At 63.9% G+C, this 18,737-nt stretch overlaps 2 protein-coding genes across 3 annotated transcripts; both read left to right on the top strand.

The window, feature by feature from the left end:
• Positions 1-1,313: 1,313 nt before the first annotated feature.
• On the top strand, positions 1,314-8,120 carry TEKT4 (tektin 4). Of its 2 annotated transcripts, none has more exons than XM_020886445.2 (6): positions 1,314-1,750; positions 3,813-3,883; positions 4,218-4,361; positions 6,057-6,279; positions 7,124-7,278; positions 7,852-8,120. In XM_020886445.2, exons 1-6 carry the CDS (start codon positions 1,445-1,447, stop codon positions 8,066-8,068), a joined length of 1,116 nt encoding a protein of 371 aa, XP_020742104.2. In that variant the 5' UTR covers positions 1,314-1,444; the 3' UTR covers positions 8,069-8,120. The 2 variants fall into 2 exon arrangements, with proteins under 2 accessions (XP_020742104.2, XP_020742103.2); XM_020886444.2 differs by having other exon boundaries at positions 1,314-1,978.
• Positions 8,121-10,077: 1,957 nt separating this feature from the next.
• C1QTNF8 (C1q and TNF related 8) lies at positions 10,078-13,726 on the top strand. Its single transcript, XM_070460671.1, has 3 exons — positions 10,078-10,542; positions 11,995-12,211; positions 12,776-13,726. The coding sequence occupies exons 1-3, from the start codon at positions 10,540-10,542 to the stop codon at positions 13,324-13,326; spliced, it is 771 nt and encodes a 256-aa protein (XP_070316772.1). The 5' UTR covers positions 10,078-10,539; the 3' UTR covers positions 13,327-13,726.
• The last annotated feature ends 5,011 nt before the right edge of the window (positions 13,727-18,737 follow it).

Raw genomic sequence — 18,737 nt, 5'->3', positions numbered from 1 at the left:
GGCATTTGGAGATATCACCCTCCCCAGGTACCAAGCGAAGGTCAAGAGGCAAGTTAGAACCAGACATGGAACAACAGACTGGTTCAAAATTGGGAAAGTAGAACATCAAGAATGTATATTGTCACCCTGCTTAATTAACTTATATACAGAGTACATTACGTGAAATGCCGGAATGGATGAAGCACAAGCTGGAAATGAGATTAATGGGAGAAATATCAGTAACCTCAGATACGCAGATGACACCACCCTAATGGCAGAAAGTGATGAGGAATTAAAGAGCCTCTTGATGAAAGTGAAAAAGCAGAGTGAAAAAGCTGGCTTAAAACTCAACATTAAAAAAACAAAGATCATGGCATCCCATTCCATCACTTCACGGCAAATAGATGGGAAACAATGGAAACAGTGACAGACTTTATTTTCTTGGGCTGAGTACAGTGACTGCAGCCATGGAATTAAAAGACGCTTGCTCCTTGGAAGAAAAGCTATGACAAACCTAGACTGTATTAAAAAGCAGAGACATGACTTTGCCAACAAAGGTCCATATAGTCAAAGCTATGATTTTTCCAGTGTCGTGTACAGTTGTGAGAGTTGAATGATAAAGAAGACTGAGTGCCAAAAATCGATGCTTTAGGACTGTGGTGCTGGAGAAGATTCTTGAGAGTAACCTGGACAGCAATGAGATCAAACCAGAAAATCCTGAAGGAAATCAACTCCAAATATTCATTAGAAGAACTGATACTGCAGTTGAGGCTCCAATACTTTGGCCACCAGATTCGAAGAACAGACTCACTGGAAAAGACCTTGATGCTGGGAAAGACTGAAGGCAGGAGGGAGACAGAAGATGAGATGGTTGGATGGCATCACCGACTGAAGCAACATGAGTTTGAACAAACTCATGGTGATGGACAGGGAAGCCTGGCATGCTGCAGTGCATGAGGTCCCAAAGAGTAGGACATGACTGAGCAACTGAAGGACAAGAAGCAGCCCAGGGACCAGGAGACACAGGCCAGGCCCTGGGTGGTCTTGGGGACACTGTCCCCATGACAGGACTTGCCTCCTTCCTTAGGGGCAGATCTGAGGATCTGATTCAAGGCTCTCACTGGAGGCTGAGTAAACCCCCATCAGGGACACCTGGGTGCCCAGGAGAGTGCTGCCCGGGAACAAGTCTGACACGGGAACAAGTAGTGCAACTCCTCTGGCAGGTACCAGGTGTGGCCAGGACAGGTGGAGCTGGGGCCTGCCTGGCCCTTTAAGAGGGCCACTGGGTGGTGGGAGGGGGGAGAATTCCGGTTGCCTAGCAACAGAAGGGCTTGGTGTGTACAGGTCTCTGGGAGACCAGAAGCCACGTCCTGCTTGGGGACCCAGTGGCTGGAGCTGCCCTGCTGAGTGAGCTGAGCGGCCCCCCTCCCTCTCTCCCCACTCCTGCCTGTGCCTGGGCGGCGCCATGGCGCAGACGGACATACTCCTAACCAAGGAGCCGACCCCACAGACGGTGCCAGCATGCCAGCTGCCCTGCAAGCTGTACGATGTGGCCCGAAACACAGGCGCCCATACCTCCTCAGGCCTGGCCACCTCCGGCTTCCGCACGGCCAAGTACCTGCTGGACGAGTGGTTCCAGAACTGCTATGCCCGCTACCACCAGGCCTTCGCCGACCGAGACCAGTCGGAGCGGCAGCGCCACGAGAGCCAGCAGCTAGCGGCAGAGACCGAGGCACTGGCGCAGCGCACGCAGCAGGACTCCACGAGGAAGGTGGGTGAGCGCCTGCAGGACATGCACGGCTGGAAGTCGGAGCTGCAGCGCCAGGTGGGGGAGCTGGTCTCTGAGACCGAGCTGCTGCTGGCCCAGAAGCAGCGGCTGGAGCACGCCCTGGACGCCACCGCCGGGCCCTTCTCCATCGTTACCGACAACCTGCAGTGCCGCGAGCGCCGACAGCACCCTGACCTCGTGCGCGACTGTGTGGAGATCGAGCTGCTGAAGGTTCGGCCACCCGGGTCCCGGAGCCGCAGACCGGCCTCCCAGCTCTCTCCAGGCAGCATGAACTTCCCCGTGTCCCCCCCTTGACTTGGCTGGCAGAAGCCTCGGTGCCTGGGCACCCCCGGGAGCCTGCACCCTCTGCACACGTGGGGACACTCAAGCACATGCCCAGGCACAGAGGGGCGGGGTGCCAGAAGCAATTGGTCCTGGGGCCTCCCTGGCTGGGGGCAGGGGCAGAACTAGGGCTGCCTGGGGGGAGGGGAGAGGCGGGTGGAGCGGGGCCCGTGTCCCGGGCCTGGAGGGTGCCAGGTCTGGCCTTCCCTCGGCCTGGTCCCCACAGTGGGTGCTGGGCAAGGCTGAGCTCCCTGCAAGGTGGACCAGTCAGGCCCTGCTGGGTGAGGGGCACCATGGCCTGGGTGTCCCCCTGCACAGGTGGCAGGGCTGGAGCCTGGTGCTTATCCACTGGGCCCAGCCCCGGGCCCAGGGCTCCTGCTGTGCCCATTCCACCCCGGCTCCCACTTGGGGTGAGGCAGGGCCCAGGCCACGGTGGCGTTCATCCTGGAACATGTGTCAGGACGTTTGCCTGAGGCAGGGTGGGGCTTGTTCCCCAGGCCTGGCTGCCCCTCCACAGTCCCCAGGAAACCAGGAGGGGCCTGAGCTGAGCCCCAGGGGTGGCTGGCTGGGGTTGGGATGTGTGCAGGGCAAGGGAGACACTCTGGTCAGGTCATGGTGGTGCCGGTACCTACTGGGTGGTCCCTCAGTCACCCCTGGGTCCTGGCACCTGCTGAACTGCTCCTCTGGTCACCCTGGGTCATGCAGATGAAGCCTGACCCTGAGTTCCCAGAGGTGGAGCCCTACCACACCCCCACCCTGCTGATGTCCGTGTTGGAAATCCAGCCTCAGACCAGGGTGCAGGTGTGGATGGTGAAGGTGGGGTGGAGGCCACGTGCATCCCACAAAGAGACCTGGCAGGACCTGTCCTTGGGGCAGCCCCCTAGGACCGGGGGTCACCCAGGCCAGGCCCCTGATGCTGGTGGGGAAGGGCCTCAGCTCTGAGCAGCCCACAGGCACAGGCACTCATGAGACATGGGGAGACACACACACACAGTCAGGCACCTGGGGACCCCCTCAAACCTGGGTGCCTCCCTCAAGCCCAGGCCCTTCCTCTGCCCTCCCCCCAACGGCCCCACCCTCACTCATTCACTCAAGAACCTCCCAAGGCTCCAGGAGTGATGGCTCTGTTCTGAGCCAGGCCCTCCGCCCAGCAGCACATGGACAACAGAGTCAGGACAGGAAGGCGGGCCCACGGGTCAGAACCGGACTCAAGAGCTTAGAGCCCAGCAGAGGCGAAGATTCAGGTCCGGGGAGGGCTTTTCCTCTGCAGGAAATGAACCCGTCAGGGAAGCAGGAGGAAACACAGGTTTTCCATGTGTCCTGGGTGTGTGAGGGCAGTCCCGGGTGGGGACTTGGTCGACAGGGCCCTCAGAGGCTATTGCCAGGCTCTCCGGGGACTGTGGGAAGGCTCCAGTGATGGGCCGGAGCCCGGGGGTGCTGCCTGCCCAGCAAGTGGGAACCACCTCTGGCTGATGCTCCCCACAGCCCATAGAAGACCCCCAAAGAACCCACTGCAGTGCCCCAGACAGGGCGCTCCAAGCCCAGAATAAATCCGGTGAGTCAGGCTCTCCCCCACTTCCACCAAAGAGGCTGGGAGTCAACAAGCAGGGCCACCAGCAGGGCCCAGTTCCACTGGGCGTCACCCCAAACTCTGCTCCTCCTTGGGGTTTAAGAGCTCCCAGGTCCTCAGACTCTCACCAGGGGTGGGGGTCTTCTCCCCCAGGAAGCCGAGCTCATCCGGAACATTCAGGAGCTCCTGAAAAGGACCATCATGCAGGCCGTGAGCCAGACTCGGTGGGTCTGGGCGGCCTCCAGAGCCACCCTGGGGTGACCCCGTCCCCCTACCCCTTAGGCCCCTGTGGGCAGGAAGTCGGGTGACCCAGCACTGAGGCTCCGCGAGGTGCTGGATGGTCCCTGGCCACAGCCAGAAGCACAGGGCGGGGACGGGGCACTGGGCAGGTGGAGGTGGCCAAGGGGCCTGGACACCCAGAGCCAGACCAGCACCCCGGGGCCCACCGTCAGCAGATGAGGGCCCCCTGCCGTCTGGGGGCTGGCCATGCCCAGCGTCGGGAGTGCGCCCAGCTCCCCACCTGCCCTGACACAGGCCCTGCCCGCTGTCTGCCCGCAGGCTGAACCGGGAGCACAAGGAAACCTGCGAGATGGACTGGTCTGACAAGGTGGAGGCCTACAACATCGACGAGGCCTGCTGCCGCTACAACAACCAGAGCACCGACGTGCAGTTCTACCCGCACTCGGCCAAGTTCGAGGAGAGGTGGGGCTGCGGGAGCCCAATAGGTTCCCCATCCCTCCGCTGGGGGTCCTCTGTGCAGTTCTTCTACTCCTGGGGTGGGCAGGCGAGCGGCGGGATCCCCACCCAAGTGCCGGGCACACACAGTTCACCGTCCCAGCTGGGCTTCACAGAGGGAAGCAGGACCCAGCATTGAGGGCGGTGTGTGTGTGTGTGTGTGTATGAGAGAGAGAGAGAAAAGTGTGTGAGAGGGAGAGTGTGTGTGAGAGAGAGTGTATGTGTGTGTGTGTGAGAGTGTGTGAAAGTGTTTCTGTGTGACTGTGTGAGAGTGTGTGTGAGAAAGTGTGTCTGTGTGAGAGAGAGAGAGAAAGTGTGTGTGTGGGAGAGAGAAAAGTGTGTGAGAGACAGAGTGTGTGTGTGAGAAAGTGTGTGAGTGTGTCTGACAGTCTGAATGAAAGTGCATTGTGTGTGTGTGTGAGAAACTGTGTCTGTGTGAGAGTGAGAGTGAAAGTGTGTGTGTGTATGTGTGTGACTGTGTGACTGTGTGTGTGTGAGTGTGTGTGTGGAAAAGAGTGTGTCTGTGTGTGAGTGAAAGTGTGTTGTGTGTGTGAGTGTGAGTCTGTGAGAAAGTGTGTGAGAGAGAGAAAAGTGTGTGAGGGAGAGTGTGTGAGAGAAAGAGGGTGTGTGTGTGAGAGTGAGAGTGTGTATATAAGAGAAAGTGTGTGATTGTGTCTGTGTGACTGCGAGAGAAAGTGTGTTGTGTGTGTGTGTGAGAAAGTGTGTCTGTGTGAGTGAGAGAAAGTGTGTGTGTGGGAGAGAGAAAAGTGTGTGAGAGGGAGAGTGTGTGTGTGAGAAAGGGTGTGTGTGTGAGTGTGTGAGAGAAAGTGTGTGAGTGTGTCTGACAGTCTGAAAGTGCGTTGTGTGTGGGTGTGAGAAAGTGTGTCTGTGTGAGAGTGAGAGTGAAAGTGTGTGTGAGAGTGTGTGAAAGTGTTGTGTGTGTGAGTGTGAGTATGTGTGTGACTGTGTATGTGAGTGTGTATGTGTGTGGAAAAGAGTGTGTCTGTGTGTGAGTGAAAGTGTGTTGTGTGAGTGTGAGTCTGTGAGAATGTGTGTGTGAGAGAAAAGTGTGTGAGAGGGAGAGAGTGTATGTGAGAGAGTGTGTGTGTGTGAGAGTGAGAGTGTGTGTATGAGAGAAAGTGTGTGAGTGTGTCTGTGTGACTGCGAGAGAGTGTTGTGTGTGTGTGTCTGTGAGAGAAAGTGTGTGTGTGTGTGAGTGAAAGTGTGTTGTGTGTGCGTGTCTGTGTGTGAGTGAGTGTGTGTGAGTGTGAGTGAGAGTGTGTGTGTGAGTGAAAGTGAGAGTGTGTGTGTGTGAGTGAAAGAGTGTGTGTGTGTGTGTGTGTGTGTGTGTGTGTGTGTGTAAGGGGGTGCGGGCTGCAGCTCCGCATGCGGCCGGCAGGGGGCGCGCGGCCACCACCCGTCGCAGCCTCAGTAGTGGGGGCGCGAGCGCCGGGACCCCGGGCGGCGCAGGAAGCGCCGGGAGCGCGCGCAGAGGTCCTACGGGCGCCATAGCGGGAGGAGCATGGGGCCGCGACGTGGCCTTAGGACTGCGGGTGGTCGTTCGTGCCGAGGAGCTGGGGGCTCGGGGTGTGGCGGGCGCGGGGAGGCCCTGGTACGTGCCCCATCTCGACCGCGGTGTCGGCCCACTCCCCCCACCCGCAGTGCCTCCACGCCCGAGACCTGGGCCAAGTTCACCCAAGAACACCTGTATCGCGCTGAGCGCGAGCGACTGGCCTCGGTCAACCTGCGGAACCTCATCGACTGCATCCTGCAGGACACGTCCGAGGACCTGCGGCTGCAGTGCGACGCCGTAAACCTGGCCTTCGGGCGGCGGTGTGAGGAGCTGGAGGATGCGCGCCACAAGCTGGAGCACCACCTGCGCAAGGTGGGGCCTGGCGACTGCGCGCAGCCCACGGCCAGGCCACGCCCATCCCGCAGCCTGGGCTTGCCTAGGTCACGATACAGCCACGCCCGTCTCGTCTCGCAACCAGGCCACACCCAGGCTATGGTATAGCCACGCCCATCGCTCAGTCAGGCATGCCCAGCTCATGACCTGGCCCTGCCAGGGCAGCCCCTGAGACTGGCTCTCCGCCTTTAACTACAAAGACCAGGCTGAGACCATCAGACTCCCACTGTCCACTATGCCCTGGTCACAGCCTGGCCTGGCCCCTGCCCCGCCTTGGCCCTGTCCATCATGAGGGACCCCTGGTCAGGGCCGCTGCCATCCGCCACCCCACTTCCCCAGGGCCCTCATTAAGCTGATGAGAAAACCTAGTGACATTTGAGGATGGTGGCATTGCCATTGGCGCGACTGATACGGGGGAGGGCTGCAGGCCAGAGCAGGGAAAGTGGAAGGAGGTGGCGGGCTCGGCTATCTAGGGGGTGTCCCTGATGCTGGCCCTGGAGCAGCAGGGCCCTGACCCCAGGCTCTCTGGGTGCCCATGGCAGGGCCTCCCTGCACTGCCACCTCGGCCCTGCCTCCACACTGCCCCCAGAGCCAGAGGGTAGGGCTCGGGGTGCGAGGTGATCCATGGGGCTGTCCTGTGTGGGTAGGGCTCGGGGTGCGGGGTGACCCACGGGCTGTCCTGTGTGGGTAGGGCTTGGGGTGCGAGGTGACCCTCGGGGCCGTCCTGTGTGGGTAGGGCTCGGGGTGCGGGGTGACCCACGGGGCCGTCCTGTGTGGGTAGGGCTGGAGGTGCGGGGTGACCCACGGGCTGTCCTGTGTGCAGACGCTGCGGGAGATCACGGACCAGGAGCACAACATCGCGGCGCTGAAGCAGGCCATCAAGGACAAGGAGGCACCTCTGAAGGTGGCCCAGACCCGCCTCTACCAGCGCTCCCACCGGCCCAATGTGGAGCTGTGCCGAGACTCTGCCCAGTTCAGGTGCTGTGGCCACGGGGGCCACCCTGGGCTGGGCCGGTCACCCTCCACCACACAGGCACCATTCACCCGCCCCCAGGCCTCCTCAGCCTCTGGGGGCCCCTTGAACACCCCCCAACACACAGCCCTGCAAATGTAAAGAGGAAAGACGCTGGCCCCCACCTCACCCCCCACACGGGGCTCCCACGTCCCTTCTCCTGCCCCAGCACCACTGGACACTGCACGTCCCTTTGGGGGACACCGTGTGGGTCTCCAAGTGCCAGGGCCGGCCACACTCCCCACTTCACCCTGGTCTGGAATCTCGGGGTCTGGGAGGCAGAGGTCCCTGAGACACATGGCCACCCCAACCACCTGTCCTGGCCCTCCACACCTCTGACGTCATGGTGGACGCACCCCCCCCCCCCAGCCTGGCTTCTGGGTCTCCCCTGGGGCTTTTGGGGGTCCTTCTATGGCCAAACGTATTGAGTAGGACGCCCCCCCCCGGGCGCTCAGCCTTTGAACCTGGGGCCACCCCCTCGGCGCCCTCGGCAGGCCTGGCGTCTGGGGTGGCCCCGTTCAGCCCGCCTCTGCCCCCAGGCTGGCGAGTGAGGTGGAGGAGCTGAACCTATCCCTGGCAGCACTGAAGGAGAAGCTTCTGGAAGCAGAGCAGTCCCTGCGCAACCTGGAGGACACACGCATGACCCTGGAGAAGGACATCGCGGTCAAGACCAACAGCCTCTTCATCGACCGCCACAAGTGCATGGCCCACCGTGCCCACTACCCCACCGTGCTGCAGCTGGCCGGCTACCAGTGACTGCCGGGCGCAGGGCCCACCCTCCTTGAATAAAGAGCACATTAGCTTTCTACTCAGGGTGCGCACCTGGACAGGTGGGCATTGCCTGTGGACCCCATCGTCCCCACCGTGGGAGGCCGGGGGTCTCCTGCTTGGGGCACCCCCAATCCCCACCTGGGGACGGGGTCAATCGAGGTCCCCCTCATTGCCCGCTGACCACCTGGGCCACCTGCCAGATGCTTCCGGGGGAGCGTCACCTCCCGCCACCACTGGTCACGTCTTCTGGGCCCCGCGGTGGCGGCTGAAGCTCTGTTCTTCTTCGCCATGCCCTGAACAGTCACCCAAGGCCGGCTGGCACGCCGCTCTCGTTAGTGGGGGCGTCAGAACATGGTGCTGGCCTGGCTCCCCGTGAGGGACTTGGCCCCGGGCTGTACACTGCAGGCCTGGGGCAGTGACTGCCCAGGGAACTGTGGGACCTCTCCCTGCCACCCCCACCTGGCGCAGGGCGGGTGCCAGAGGGCACACCTGAGCTGGGGGGGCTGGTGTCCACGGCTCTGGACAGAAGTGGGCGCTGCCTCTGGGGCGCCCCCCGAGCAGCACCAGGCCCTCTCTCTCCCCCTCCGCCGAGGCTCTCTCCCTGTGCCTGCTGCTGACGAGCTCAAGGGGGCCGCTTCCCTCCCCAACAGCAACTCATCAGCAGGACTCGGGCAGTCTACATTAAGAGGCCAGGAGATAATAACCCGGCCGCATGCTCACAGCTCTCAGACCCCATTAGCAGCCGGGGCCGCGCTGTGCGGAGCCCCCATCAGTGCCCAGGGCCTCTGTGTCCCAGCCCCCACCCCCCAGCGTGGCCACTGATGGGGAGCCAAGTGGAGATGCTGTGTGAGGCTCATTATTCCACAACCCAGGGGGCCGGGCACTCATTGTCTGCAGTTGTCTCATGACCACCCATGAGGCCGGAAATCGTGTCCTCTTGTAGAGACAAATGACCAGGTCCTGGAGCTGAGGGATGGCCCTGGGCTGCTCAGCAGGTTCCCGAGGCCGTGGCTGCATCTCTCTGGGGAGTCAGCAGCCCTGGGGAGGAGACAGACAGCTACACCCACCCCCAGGGATTCAGGCCCTGCAGGAGTGGGGAGCCGGGAGGCGCAGGGGACACCAGGGCCCTGAGGGTGGCTGAAGCCCGGGGACATTCTGGCCACTGCTGAGTCCATGGTGCCCACTTTACAGATAGGGAAACGAGGTTGGATGCCGGGAGCAGTGGAGCCCGGGCATCCACCTCTCTCTGGGTGCCCCAGGAACCCCCAAGATGAAAGTGGAGCGGGCAGAGAGAAGCCCCTGGCCCACCCCTGGGCCCAGCAGCGCCAGCCGGAGCCTGGGTTAGCCCAGCCCTGGGTCGGAAGCGGGTGGCGTCTGCAGAGAGGCCTCCGTCCAGGCCACCCACATCTGGATTCCAGCAGAGCTTGTTCAGACAAGGACAAGGTGTGGGGACAGCTGAGCACTGCTGCAGTGTGAACCCTCACCTCCAGGGGCCGGGGACATCCGGGAACCGGCTCCAGCTGGCGGGCTCCCCTGACCACAGCCCTCACCAGGTCTGCTCACCACCCAGCAAGCCAGCCCCAGATGCCCGCAGCCTGCCTCCCAGAAGGTGGCCCCGGCTCCCCAGGCCACGTCTGTGCCCCGCCGCCAGGCAGCCTGGCTTGGTGTGGCGGTGGGCGGGGGGATGCTTCTCAGGGAGTCACATGGCCTAGTGTTCAGAGGCCGAGGCGCCAGGCGCTGCCCGGGGCCCAATGTCCAGCTGCTCAGGCCCAAGCAAGCATGAGGCCAGGTCCTGGTGTAGTCACAGTCCCTGCCTACCACTGCCCGGGGCGCCCTGTGAGTCATTCCTGCCGGAGGGGGCTGGCATCACAGGGACAGAACCCTCATCCCCTGAAAGGCTGGGCTACTGTCAAGGGCCCCCGACAGAGTATCACAGTAGGCCTCTCACTCCGCTGGGCACGGGCATGGTGTGGTGGAAGGTGGGGGCAGACACCACAGCCTGGCCAGATGCTGCCCCCACCCCCAGCGCCACCCGCCAGGCCCAGCCCCCACGGCTCAGCCAGAGATGGGCACTGGCTAGTGGTCTGTCTCCACTCAGCCACTGCTCCAGCCTCCCCGACTCCCCCTAAATCACTGCACCACGGATGGCAGCCAGCCCCACAGTCCCGGCCACCCCAGGCCCCTAAGCCCCGCCACAACAGGGCTGGGGGAGGTCCCCGGAGCCCCTGAGGCGGGGCTGCGGCAGGTGGCAGGCTGGGCGTTGGGCAACGGGGCCCCATGAGCCTCCTGCCGGGAGCTCGGAAGCTGGCCGGAGGCCTGTTGGTCTTGGACTGTTGGTCTTGGATGGCCCAGAGGGAAGCCACGGGTGCCTGGGGTGGGCATGAAAGGGCTCTTTCACTGGCCGCTGCGCAGAGACGCCGGAGACCGCCAGGCAGGCAGCAACACCCGGTCGTGAAATGGTAACGGGGGGGTGGGGGTGGGTGGGGGTCTTCACAGCAACCTTGAGCAGGGCCTGGGGTAGGGGCCCCAGCAGCACAGGCCTGCCTGCGGGGGTGGCTGCCCAGGAGACACCCACGCCGGTCCGTTTCCTCCATGGGAGGGGTCCAGGAGAGTCCTGCAGGGTCCAATGTGGCTCAGGGGGTGGGTGAGGGTCTGCGAGCTTTGAGAAGGAGGTGGTGGAGAGAAGGGGTCCCACCTGCCGGGAAAGCTCAGCCTGGGAGTGGGTCTCAGACTATGTGAGAGGAAGGCCCTCATCCTGGGCTGCAGGAAGGATGGCTTCCAGGAGGGCTTCCTGGAAGCGGGGGCCTGGGTATTTGCTCAGGATGGCCAGGGTACAGGGAAGAGTGAGGACCACAGTCTCACACACCTGCCCTTGCAGGAGACCAACCCTGCCTGAGCCTCTTGGATGCAGCCCTTGGGAGAACAGGGTAGGCAGAGTCCATTTGCCAGGAAAACTGAGGCCCAGGCCCCTATGGAGCTCACCCAGGGCCCCCAGCAGCTGGAAAGTGTGGCTCCACCTGGCACTGATGGGCCCAGGGTCAGGCAGGGTCTCCCAAGGGAGGGGATGTGGAGGCCGGAGGCTCAGAACTGGCAGGGATTAAAGACCAGCTTCTGTACAGCTGGGTGGGGGCTGGGGCAGCCTCCCCGGTTACCCTCCCTCCTCCTGGGGGTTCAGGATGCACGTGTCCCCTCTGCCCAGCAATGCAGCCCAGCAGAAACTGCCTCATTTCGGGCCCCACCCAACACGGGCCCGGGGCCCGGCTGCCCGGAGTGTGGGGTATGGGATGGGGGGCATGCCCTTCCCTGAAGGAACCCCTCCTGGAGGGCTCTGGCCGGTCACGGCGAGTGGGGCTTGGGGGGTTGCTTCAGAGCCTCCACCCTACTCAGCGCCCCCTGCAACTGCCGGGTGGGGGGTCTCCGGCCACGGGGGCTTTAGGGGACATGGACTCCCCAGCTGCAGGCACTGAGGGTGCCACCCAGAACTAAGGCCTTGGGGAGGGAGGAGTATGAGCAGGGAGCAGTGCCCAGGAAGTGCCAGATCCCACGGGCGGCCACCTCGGCGCTTGCTAGGGCTCGGGGAGGGCGGTGGGGGCCCTCCCAGCAGTGGTGGCCCCCAGGCTGTGTCAGGGAGGAGTCTCAGTCCCGGGGAGGGGCCCATCAGCAGTGTCAGGGCGGGATGAGAGTCCAGGAGGGGCTGACCAGGTGCTCTCCGCGGTCTCTGGGACCACAGCCCCTTTGAGGGGTCCCAGCTGTCCCTCCCCACCCAGATGGCTTCCTGGGCCCCCCGTCGTCTCCCCCACACAGGGGCACTGCCAGGCTGCCGCAGGGGGCCACTGGGGGCTCAGCAGGGCGAGCCCTCCATTCCCCGCCTTCCTCTCCCACCCTCCTCCTCCTTTCCTGCCCGGCCCTAGGCCCTGGCCCGGATGGTGGCCCCTGCCCTCCTGCTGCTCCTGGCACTGCCTGCTGGGGCCTGGCGTGGCCTGGGGCTGCCCCGCCGGCCGTGCGTGCAGTGCTGCCGTCCAGCCTGGCCCCCCGCCGCCCCCGGCCCGGGCGCCCACGTGAGCGACGGGGACCCTTGGGCGCGGCTGCCTCGCCTGCGGCCCACCATCGACATCTCGATCCTCAAAGGTGAGCATCCCCAGCCCTACAGGGACACCTGTGCTGAGGGGAGGGGACAGGGCCCAGGGCGGGCTCTGGGAAGGAGGGGGCCCTGCAGGGACCATGGACGGGTGCCTGCTCCCCGCGGCCGCCCCCCGGGTGGGCAGAGGGTGTCCCGGGGAAGGGGCTGTGGACAGGGGACCTGAGGCTACCCTCAGCCCTACCCCCCAGCGGAGGGGAAGGGGCCTGGGTCCCCTCTGAGGGCGAGAGAGGTGGGGCTCTGGGAGGCCCACACCCTGGGGGCTGCACCGAACTTGAACCCCAGAGCTCTCTTCTTTCAAAGCCCAGTTCAGACCCTTCCTCTGGCGGCTGCCTGACCTCTCTGGCCCCGCATGAGCGTCAGCACAGACCACAGAACAGCCAGGCCCTCAGGGTGTGGCTTCTTTCTCTTTGCCCCTTGGAGGGTGGGTTAGCGCCGCTCTGAGAGAGAAGACAGAGGCCCACAGAGGTGAGGTCACTTGCAGGGCCGCGTGGCCAGAGAATCTGGGAGCCTTGACCAGTGGCTTCTCCTCACCTCCCACCCCTCCCCGGCAGGTGAGAAGGGCGAGGCCGGGGTCAGAGGTCACTCTGGCAGGAGCGGGAAGGAGGGCCCGCCCGGCTCCCGGGGCCTCCGGGGCCGCAAGGGCCAGAAGGGGCAGGCAGGGCTGCCAGGCGCGCAGTGCTCGCGCGCCTACGCTGCCTTCTCAGTGGGCCGACGGGAGGGGCTGCACAGCGCCGACGCCCTCCAGGCGGTGACCTTCGACATGGAGCTGGTCAACCTGGACGGCGCCTTCGACCTGGCCTCCGGCCGCTTCCTCTGCACCGTGCCCGGCGTCTACTTCCTGAGCCTCAACGTGCACACCTGGAACTACAAGGAGACCTATCTGCACATCATGCGCAATGCGCACGCGGCCGCCGTGCTGTACGCGCAGCCCAGCGAGCGCAGCGTGATGCAGGCGCAGAGCCTGCTGCTGCCGCTGGCCGCGGGCGACGCCGTCTGGGTACGCATGTTCCAGCGCGACCGCGACAACGCCATCTTCGGGGAACGCGGCGACCTCTACATCACCTTCAGCGGCCACCTGGTCAAGCCGGACACCGAGCTCTGACGGCCCGGCGCCACCAGCCCCCAGGGCCCACCCTCCCAAGCCCCCTGCCTAGGAGTGGGGCCAGCTGTGATTGAGCGCCGCCTGCATGCACACGCTGAGCTGAGCATGGCCCCGGCAGGAGCAAGACAGACCCACCAGACCTGCTAGACGCAGACCCCAACCGAGGGGTCCCAGCAAGAGATTCCGGAGCAGACCCGGGTGCGCGGTGGGCGGGGTTGGGGCGGGGCACCTTTGTCTGCTAAGGAGCTTGCCCCCCTTGTCCGGTTCCCTTTCCGCTTATAAAGGCTGTGCCAGGCCCCCGCGCTGTGAGAGAATTACAAAGCACATACTGGGTGCTGGGCTGGACACTGGTGAGGCTCCAGGGGAGGGGTGGAGTGTGGTGAATTCCAGGGTGCTCAGGGCGGCAGAGACCACTGGGCCAATGACGTGGAGTAGGTGGGTGCCGGCCGGACCAGGACAGGCCTCGGCCTGGGTGAACACACTGGCAGCCCCGGTGGGTCTGTCTTCTGGGACTTGCAGCATCCCCGGGTCTGTCTTGAGTGGGCTGGGAGGAGGATGCTTGCCTGAGCCCAGGGAGCCCCAGACCCCTGGGGTATCACCTCCCACTTCCACATGCTGAAGCTGGACCTGGCGGGGACCTGCAGAGAGCAGGCTGGCCCCGTCCCTGTGGGCAGGTGTGTGTGGACTGGCCCAGCTTTCTCCACTGGAGGCCTCGTCCACCCCGCAGGAGGAGCCACCAGGCTGCCCCGCCCTCGGGTCCGCTCCGAGCCTCTTCCTTTCCTGCCACGTGTCCTCTGGCCATTCTGGGACCTTCTGTCCGGCCTCTGTGGCCCCACCGCCCACTGCCTCCTCTCTGGGCCCTCCCTGGCCTCCCCTCCAGTGACCGCTCCGCCCAAGTGAGGATGCTGAGCTGGTGACGTAGCCGGGGCCCTGGCGGGAGCAGTGTCTGAAACCACCAGAGCCCAGCATGCTGGCTGAGGTCCCGGGCCAGGCGGATGTGGCTGGAGCTGCAGGTTGGCCAGGCCGAGCCTGCTGGGGCTGCTGGGTGATGGACAGGCCAGGGCCTCCACCCTGGGGCCCTGAGACTACAGAACACTGCATGTCGGGTCCTGTCTCCTCATCACGGCACCCCGCCCCACCCCAGGAGCACAGCCCATCCTGAGATGGTCTCTGGCAGACCTCCCCAGACCATGGTTATTGGCTGGGGGGTGGAGAGGGGGTGGGAGCCCCTCGTCCCCGTGCTTGGGGAGGCGACACAGCTGGGAGCACGGCACCCCTCCCCTGCTGCACGGAACCCCATGACCCTCAGGAACATCCGCCCTGAGTGAGGCTGGAGCCAGGAGCATACGCACACACCCGTGGGTAGCAGAGCCCACCCTCCCAGACCGGGGCATCCTGGACAGGTGGAGATTTTGAGGTCCAGCGAGGGCGTGTAGATCTCCAAGTGTGTGTGATGCTGGGAGCTGGATCCCCCTCACACAGGGCTGACTCCTCTAGGGTGGCCTGGGATGGGGGGAGGGGAGGGCCCCCACTGGAGAGGGGCTACTGGGACTCCGAGTCTGCAGGGAGAGGGGGCTTCCAGCCGGCAGCCTTCCGCAGGGCCTCAAGGGCTATGACAGTCCCACCTCTGAGGCTGGCTTTCGGGCCAGCTCTGGACCAGGATCGAGGGCTCCTGAGGTCCCAGGTATGAGGCCCTTGCATCCCATGCAGGCCCTACAACCACCGCACCAGCGGACAGGGACATCCCAGGAGGAAGCTGGGACTCAGAGGCCTGGGTCCCTGAGCTCAGGCCTGGGCGAGGCTGTGACCCCAAACCCCCAGCACAAGCAGGGTCTGTACCCCAAGATGCAGAGCATGGGGGGCAGGGTTCACAGCAATGCCCGCCCCCAGGAGCCCCAAGGCCCAGCTGGGCCTGGCCGTGGCACAGGGCAGGGGGCAGCAGGACTCCGGGGGGCTTGCTGTAGCCGAGAGGTTGGGAACTGAGTGGGGCACCCCGGACTGGTGAGCCCGGCCCCACTGGGACTAGAGGGTGCTGGAAGAGCCCGCGGGGCGCCAGAGGGCGGCCCTGGACTGCTCCCTGGCCCCTCCCGAGACCCGCTCGGTACCCCCCCCCGCCAGTGATGCTGACTTGGGCCCAGGAGCCTCAGGCTGCACTTTGGCCCTTTGGCCTCAGTCCTTTTATGGCTGGAATAGCTGGGCACGCCCAGGGTGCCTGGCAACCAGCAGGGCATCAGGAGTGCTAAGAGGGGCCGTGGGGGCCGAGGGGGGGTTCCCGCGGCAGAGATAAAGGCACCCGCACAGGAGCATGAGGGGTGGAAGGTCTGGACTCCCTGCCCCCAACTGGGACCCTGCCCGCGAGTGCTGCAGGCCAACCTGGCCGGGTGGGGGCGGGAGGGCCGCCCAGTCCAGTAGCCCAGGCAAAGCTGGCTCTCTCGGGCTCCCCGTCTGGCCCTGGGGTGCACTGGGCCCTGAGGGTGCAGGGCTGGGGGGCATTCCCATGAAATCTGCGGACTCACTGCCCGCTGGGCCTCCCTCTCACCTCACTCCATCCGTGGAGCCTGGACCAGAGGCACTGGGGCGGCTCCACTGAGCCCCCGGGACAGTCCTGCTCCCCTTGCTGGCCCAGAGGGCAGAGCAGGCCAAACAGATGGTGTCCGATCAACTCCAAAGTAAAGGCCACCCCTGCCCTCAGAGAACAGGGGCCAGGTAGTGGCTCCCCTGAGTGCGAGCAAGAACCCTGTGGAGGCTGCTGGTCAGAGCCTCCGTGCCTGGGATGCGCCAGGAACACCGCAGGTGGGTGCAGGATGGGCGGCAAGACCTGCCTCCTCCCATCCCCGGCTTAGTGAAAACCCACGACTGAGAACAGGTGGGGTGAGGGGAAGGTGTCATGTCCACAAAGTGATGAGAAGCTCCAGACTCAGGAATCCATGCCCACGCGGCTCGCTCAGGAGACGAGAGGGTGAACAGCATCCTCAAAGCACCGCACAGCAGCCTGGGGCGGGGTTGGGGGACCAGGGTGCACCTGACCTGGGGAAGAGATCTGGAAACGACAAGAACACGGGGCAGCCCAAGAGGCAGAATCCTATGGAAGCCGTTTCCTGTCTCAGTTTTTCTCCGTTTGGTGGAATTTCAACAAAACATCCATTTTTAGAATTTGGGTGAAAGTCATAAACCATAAAATGTACCATTTTAAAGTGAACAAAGTGAAAGTTGCTCAGTTTTGTCCGACTCTTTGCGACCCCATGAACTATACAGTTCATGGAGTTCTCCAGGCCAGAATACTGGAGTTTCCCTTCTCCAGGGGATCTTCCCAACCTAGGGATCAAACCCAGGTCCCCCGCATTGCAGGCGGATTCTTTACCAGCTGAGCCAGCAGGGAAGCCCGAAAAGTGAACAACTCAGCATCATTTAGGGTGTTCAAGGGTGTCCATCCAGAGAGTCTCCTTTCCAAGTTGCCCGGTCATCACCATCATCTGTGTCTCTCCTCTGGGCAGGGCCTCCAGAGGATGCACGGGCAGACAGGTGCACTGTCCAGGGGGCCGAGGGGCCACAGCATAGCTCCTGGGAGCCTTGGCCCCTCTCGTGACACCTGCACCCACTGGACCCCTGCCTGGAGCCAGGGACCCCTCGGCGTGGCCCCTGGGGGCTCAGCTGGGAGGGTGGGTCCTGGGTTCCAAATGGGGAGAGGTCAAGGGACTCTGGAAGCTGACCCTTCCTCTGGCCACCCTTTCAGGCCTGATGACCACCAGAACATGGATCCCCATGGGCCACGTGGGTGAGGGGGAGAGGACGGGCCCTCAGCCCTCAGAAAGTCTGCTGCCCTTGGCCATAGGAGGACCCTGGGTCCACTCTGCAAATGTCCTTTCATTAAACCCTACTCAAGCTGCGCAATGGAAGGGCCGCCTGTTTCCTGGGCATGGGGGGTGGGGGGACACGTGGGGGCACAGTAGACACTCGGGGGTGCAGAGCAGAAGGGAATCGGGCCAGTTCCCACTGCCCCACGGTCAGTTTCCTTCACCTGGACAGCCAGCCCCTATGGATGGCCGTGCCCCTCCCCTCCTGTACCCCCGCCCCTGTACCCACAGGCCTGGTTGCCCACACCCAGACCATGGCCACGGTTTGCTGTGTGTGCGGAGGTCAGAGAAGAGACGGGCTGAGAAGGGGACTCAAGCTCCCTCCCCAGAGGCAGGAGCCAGGGAGGAGGTTTGCTTGGATGGAGACCCTCCCCCCAACACTGGTCAGGACCCACGCAGGCGCCCAGATGGAGCCCCCAGACCCCCGTCAGCGCAGATACAACAAATGCACACCTGTCACTGCCACGGCCGGATGTGCAGCCTAGTGAGTGGGGAGGGGTGAGCCTGAGAGTCCAGGGCAGGGGGCAGTGATGGGGACCCCCTCAGGTTCCTGGATAGTTGCTGGACCTTCAAGGTGAGGACTCCACCTGGACAGAGGCTCACAGTGGCCGAACCAGCCCTGAGCAGCCAGGACAGCAGGGAGAGCAGGTGGCAGGCTGGGGCTGGAGCCCCACAGGCTGGGATCGAGGGGCGGGTCGCAGCCTCAGTGGTCTCTGCAGGGCCTCAGCAGCCCCCCCAGCCCTTGAGGTCCCAGGCTCCAGGGCGGCCCTGACAGGTGACCAGCAAAGACCCTGTTCTCAGTCAGTCTGCTCCCTGACACCCCCAAAGGGCATCCCAGCTCTCAGCCCCCAGACTCCGTGGGAAGCTCTTCCTGGTATTTACCCACCTCCTGTCCCGAGACACCCCAGGATGGGCCCCGCTGACCCCTCCAGGGGCCCCTGCTCTCAGCCCCCAGGGCGGGCCACAGCACGGGCTCTGCCCGTGGGGGCTGCACCACGGTCCCCCGCCACCCCGCACCACCCCCGCCTGGCAAATAGCCACCCCTCAGCCCATCCTGATCCCGGAGGTGGCCTCACCCTGTCCTGCAGGCCGGATTTCCTGAGCAAGGTCACTCTGGGAGCCACTGGAGCCCAGTAGCCAATAAAACCCATTGATGCGGAGAGAGAGACAGTAAAGCAGGTCACCCCCTCCACTGAGGGTGTTTGCTCTGCCCTCCCCACCCTGCTCAGAGCCTGGGGCCCCAAGACCTGCAAGCAGTGTGGTGCTCTGTGGCCCCTGCAGCTGTCCCCAGCCTGTGCTGGGCGTGGAGGGCAGCGGATGGGCCAGGCTGCATCCCCACACCCAACCCACTGTGCCATGTCCGTGGCTCTCTGGGCTCACCTCCTTCTGGGACACTCCTGTCCCCGCACCTCGACAGGCCCTCAGGGGTGCCCAGGTGCTCACTCTCTCCTGTTCAGTGGCCCCCACCCAGGGCTTTGGGGACTGTTCACACTGGCCAAGCCCGGCCACCAGCTCCCACCCAGACCCAGGGCCTACAGGCCACCTAGCATCTCTTCC

The sequence above is a fragment of the Odocoileus virginianus genome, chromosome 33, assembly GCF_023699985.2.
Source record: "Odocoileus virginianus isolate 20LAN1187 ecotype Illinois chromosome 33, Ovbor_1.2, whole genome shotgun sequence".
NCBI lineage: Eukaryota > Metazoa > Chordata > Mammalia > Artiodactyla > Cervidae > Odocoileus > Odocoileus virginianus.
The sequence above is the reverse complement of the archived record's forward strand: the minus strand, read 5'-3'. Positions and strand labels throughout refer to the sequence as shown.

What these genes read in the sequence shown, in the direction of transcription:
- C1QTNF8 (XM_070460671.1), top strand. An exon ending in CGACATCTCGATCCTCAAAG is followed by an intron (nt 12,212 to 12,775) that starts GTGAGCATCCCC and finishes CCTCCCCGGCAG; the next exon opens with GTGAGAAGGGCGAGGCCGGG.
- TEKT4 (XM_020886444.2), top strand. Translation starts at nt 1,445, where the DNA reads ATGGCGCAGACGGACATACTCCTAACCAAGGAGCCGACCCCACAGACG. An exon ending in TGGAGATCGAGCTGCTGAAG is followed by an intron (nt 1,979 to 3,812) that starts GTTCGGCCACCC and finishes CTTCTCCCCCAG; the next exon opens with GAAGCCGAGCTCATCCGGAA. An exon ending in TGGAGCACCACCTGCGCAAG is followed by an intron (nt 6,280 to 7,123) that starts GTGGGGCCTGGC and finishes TCCTGTGTGCAG; the next exon opens with ACGCTGCGGGAGATCACGGA.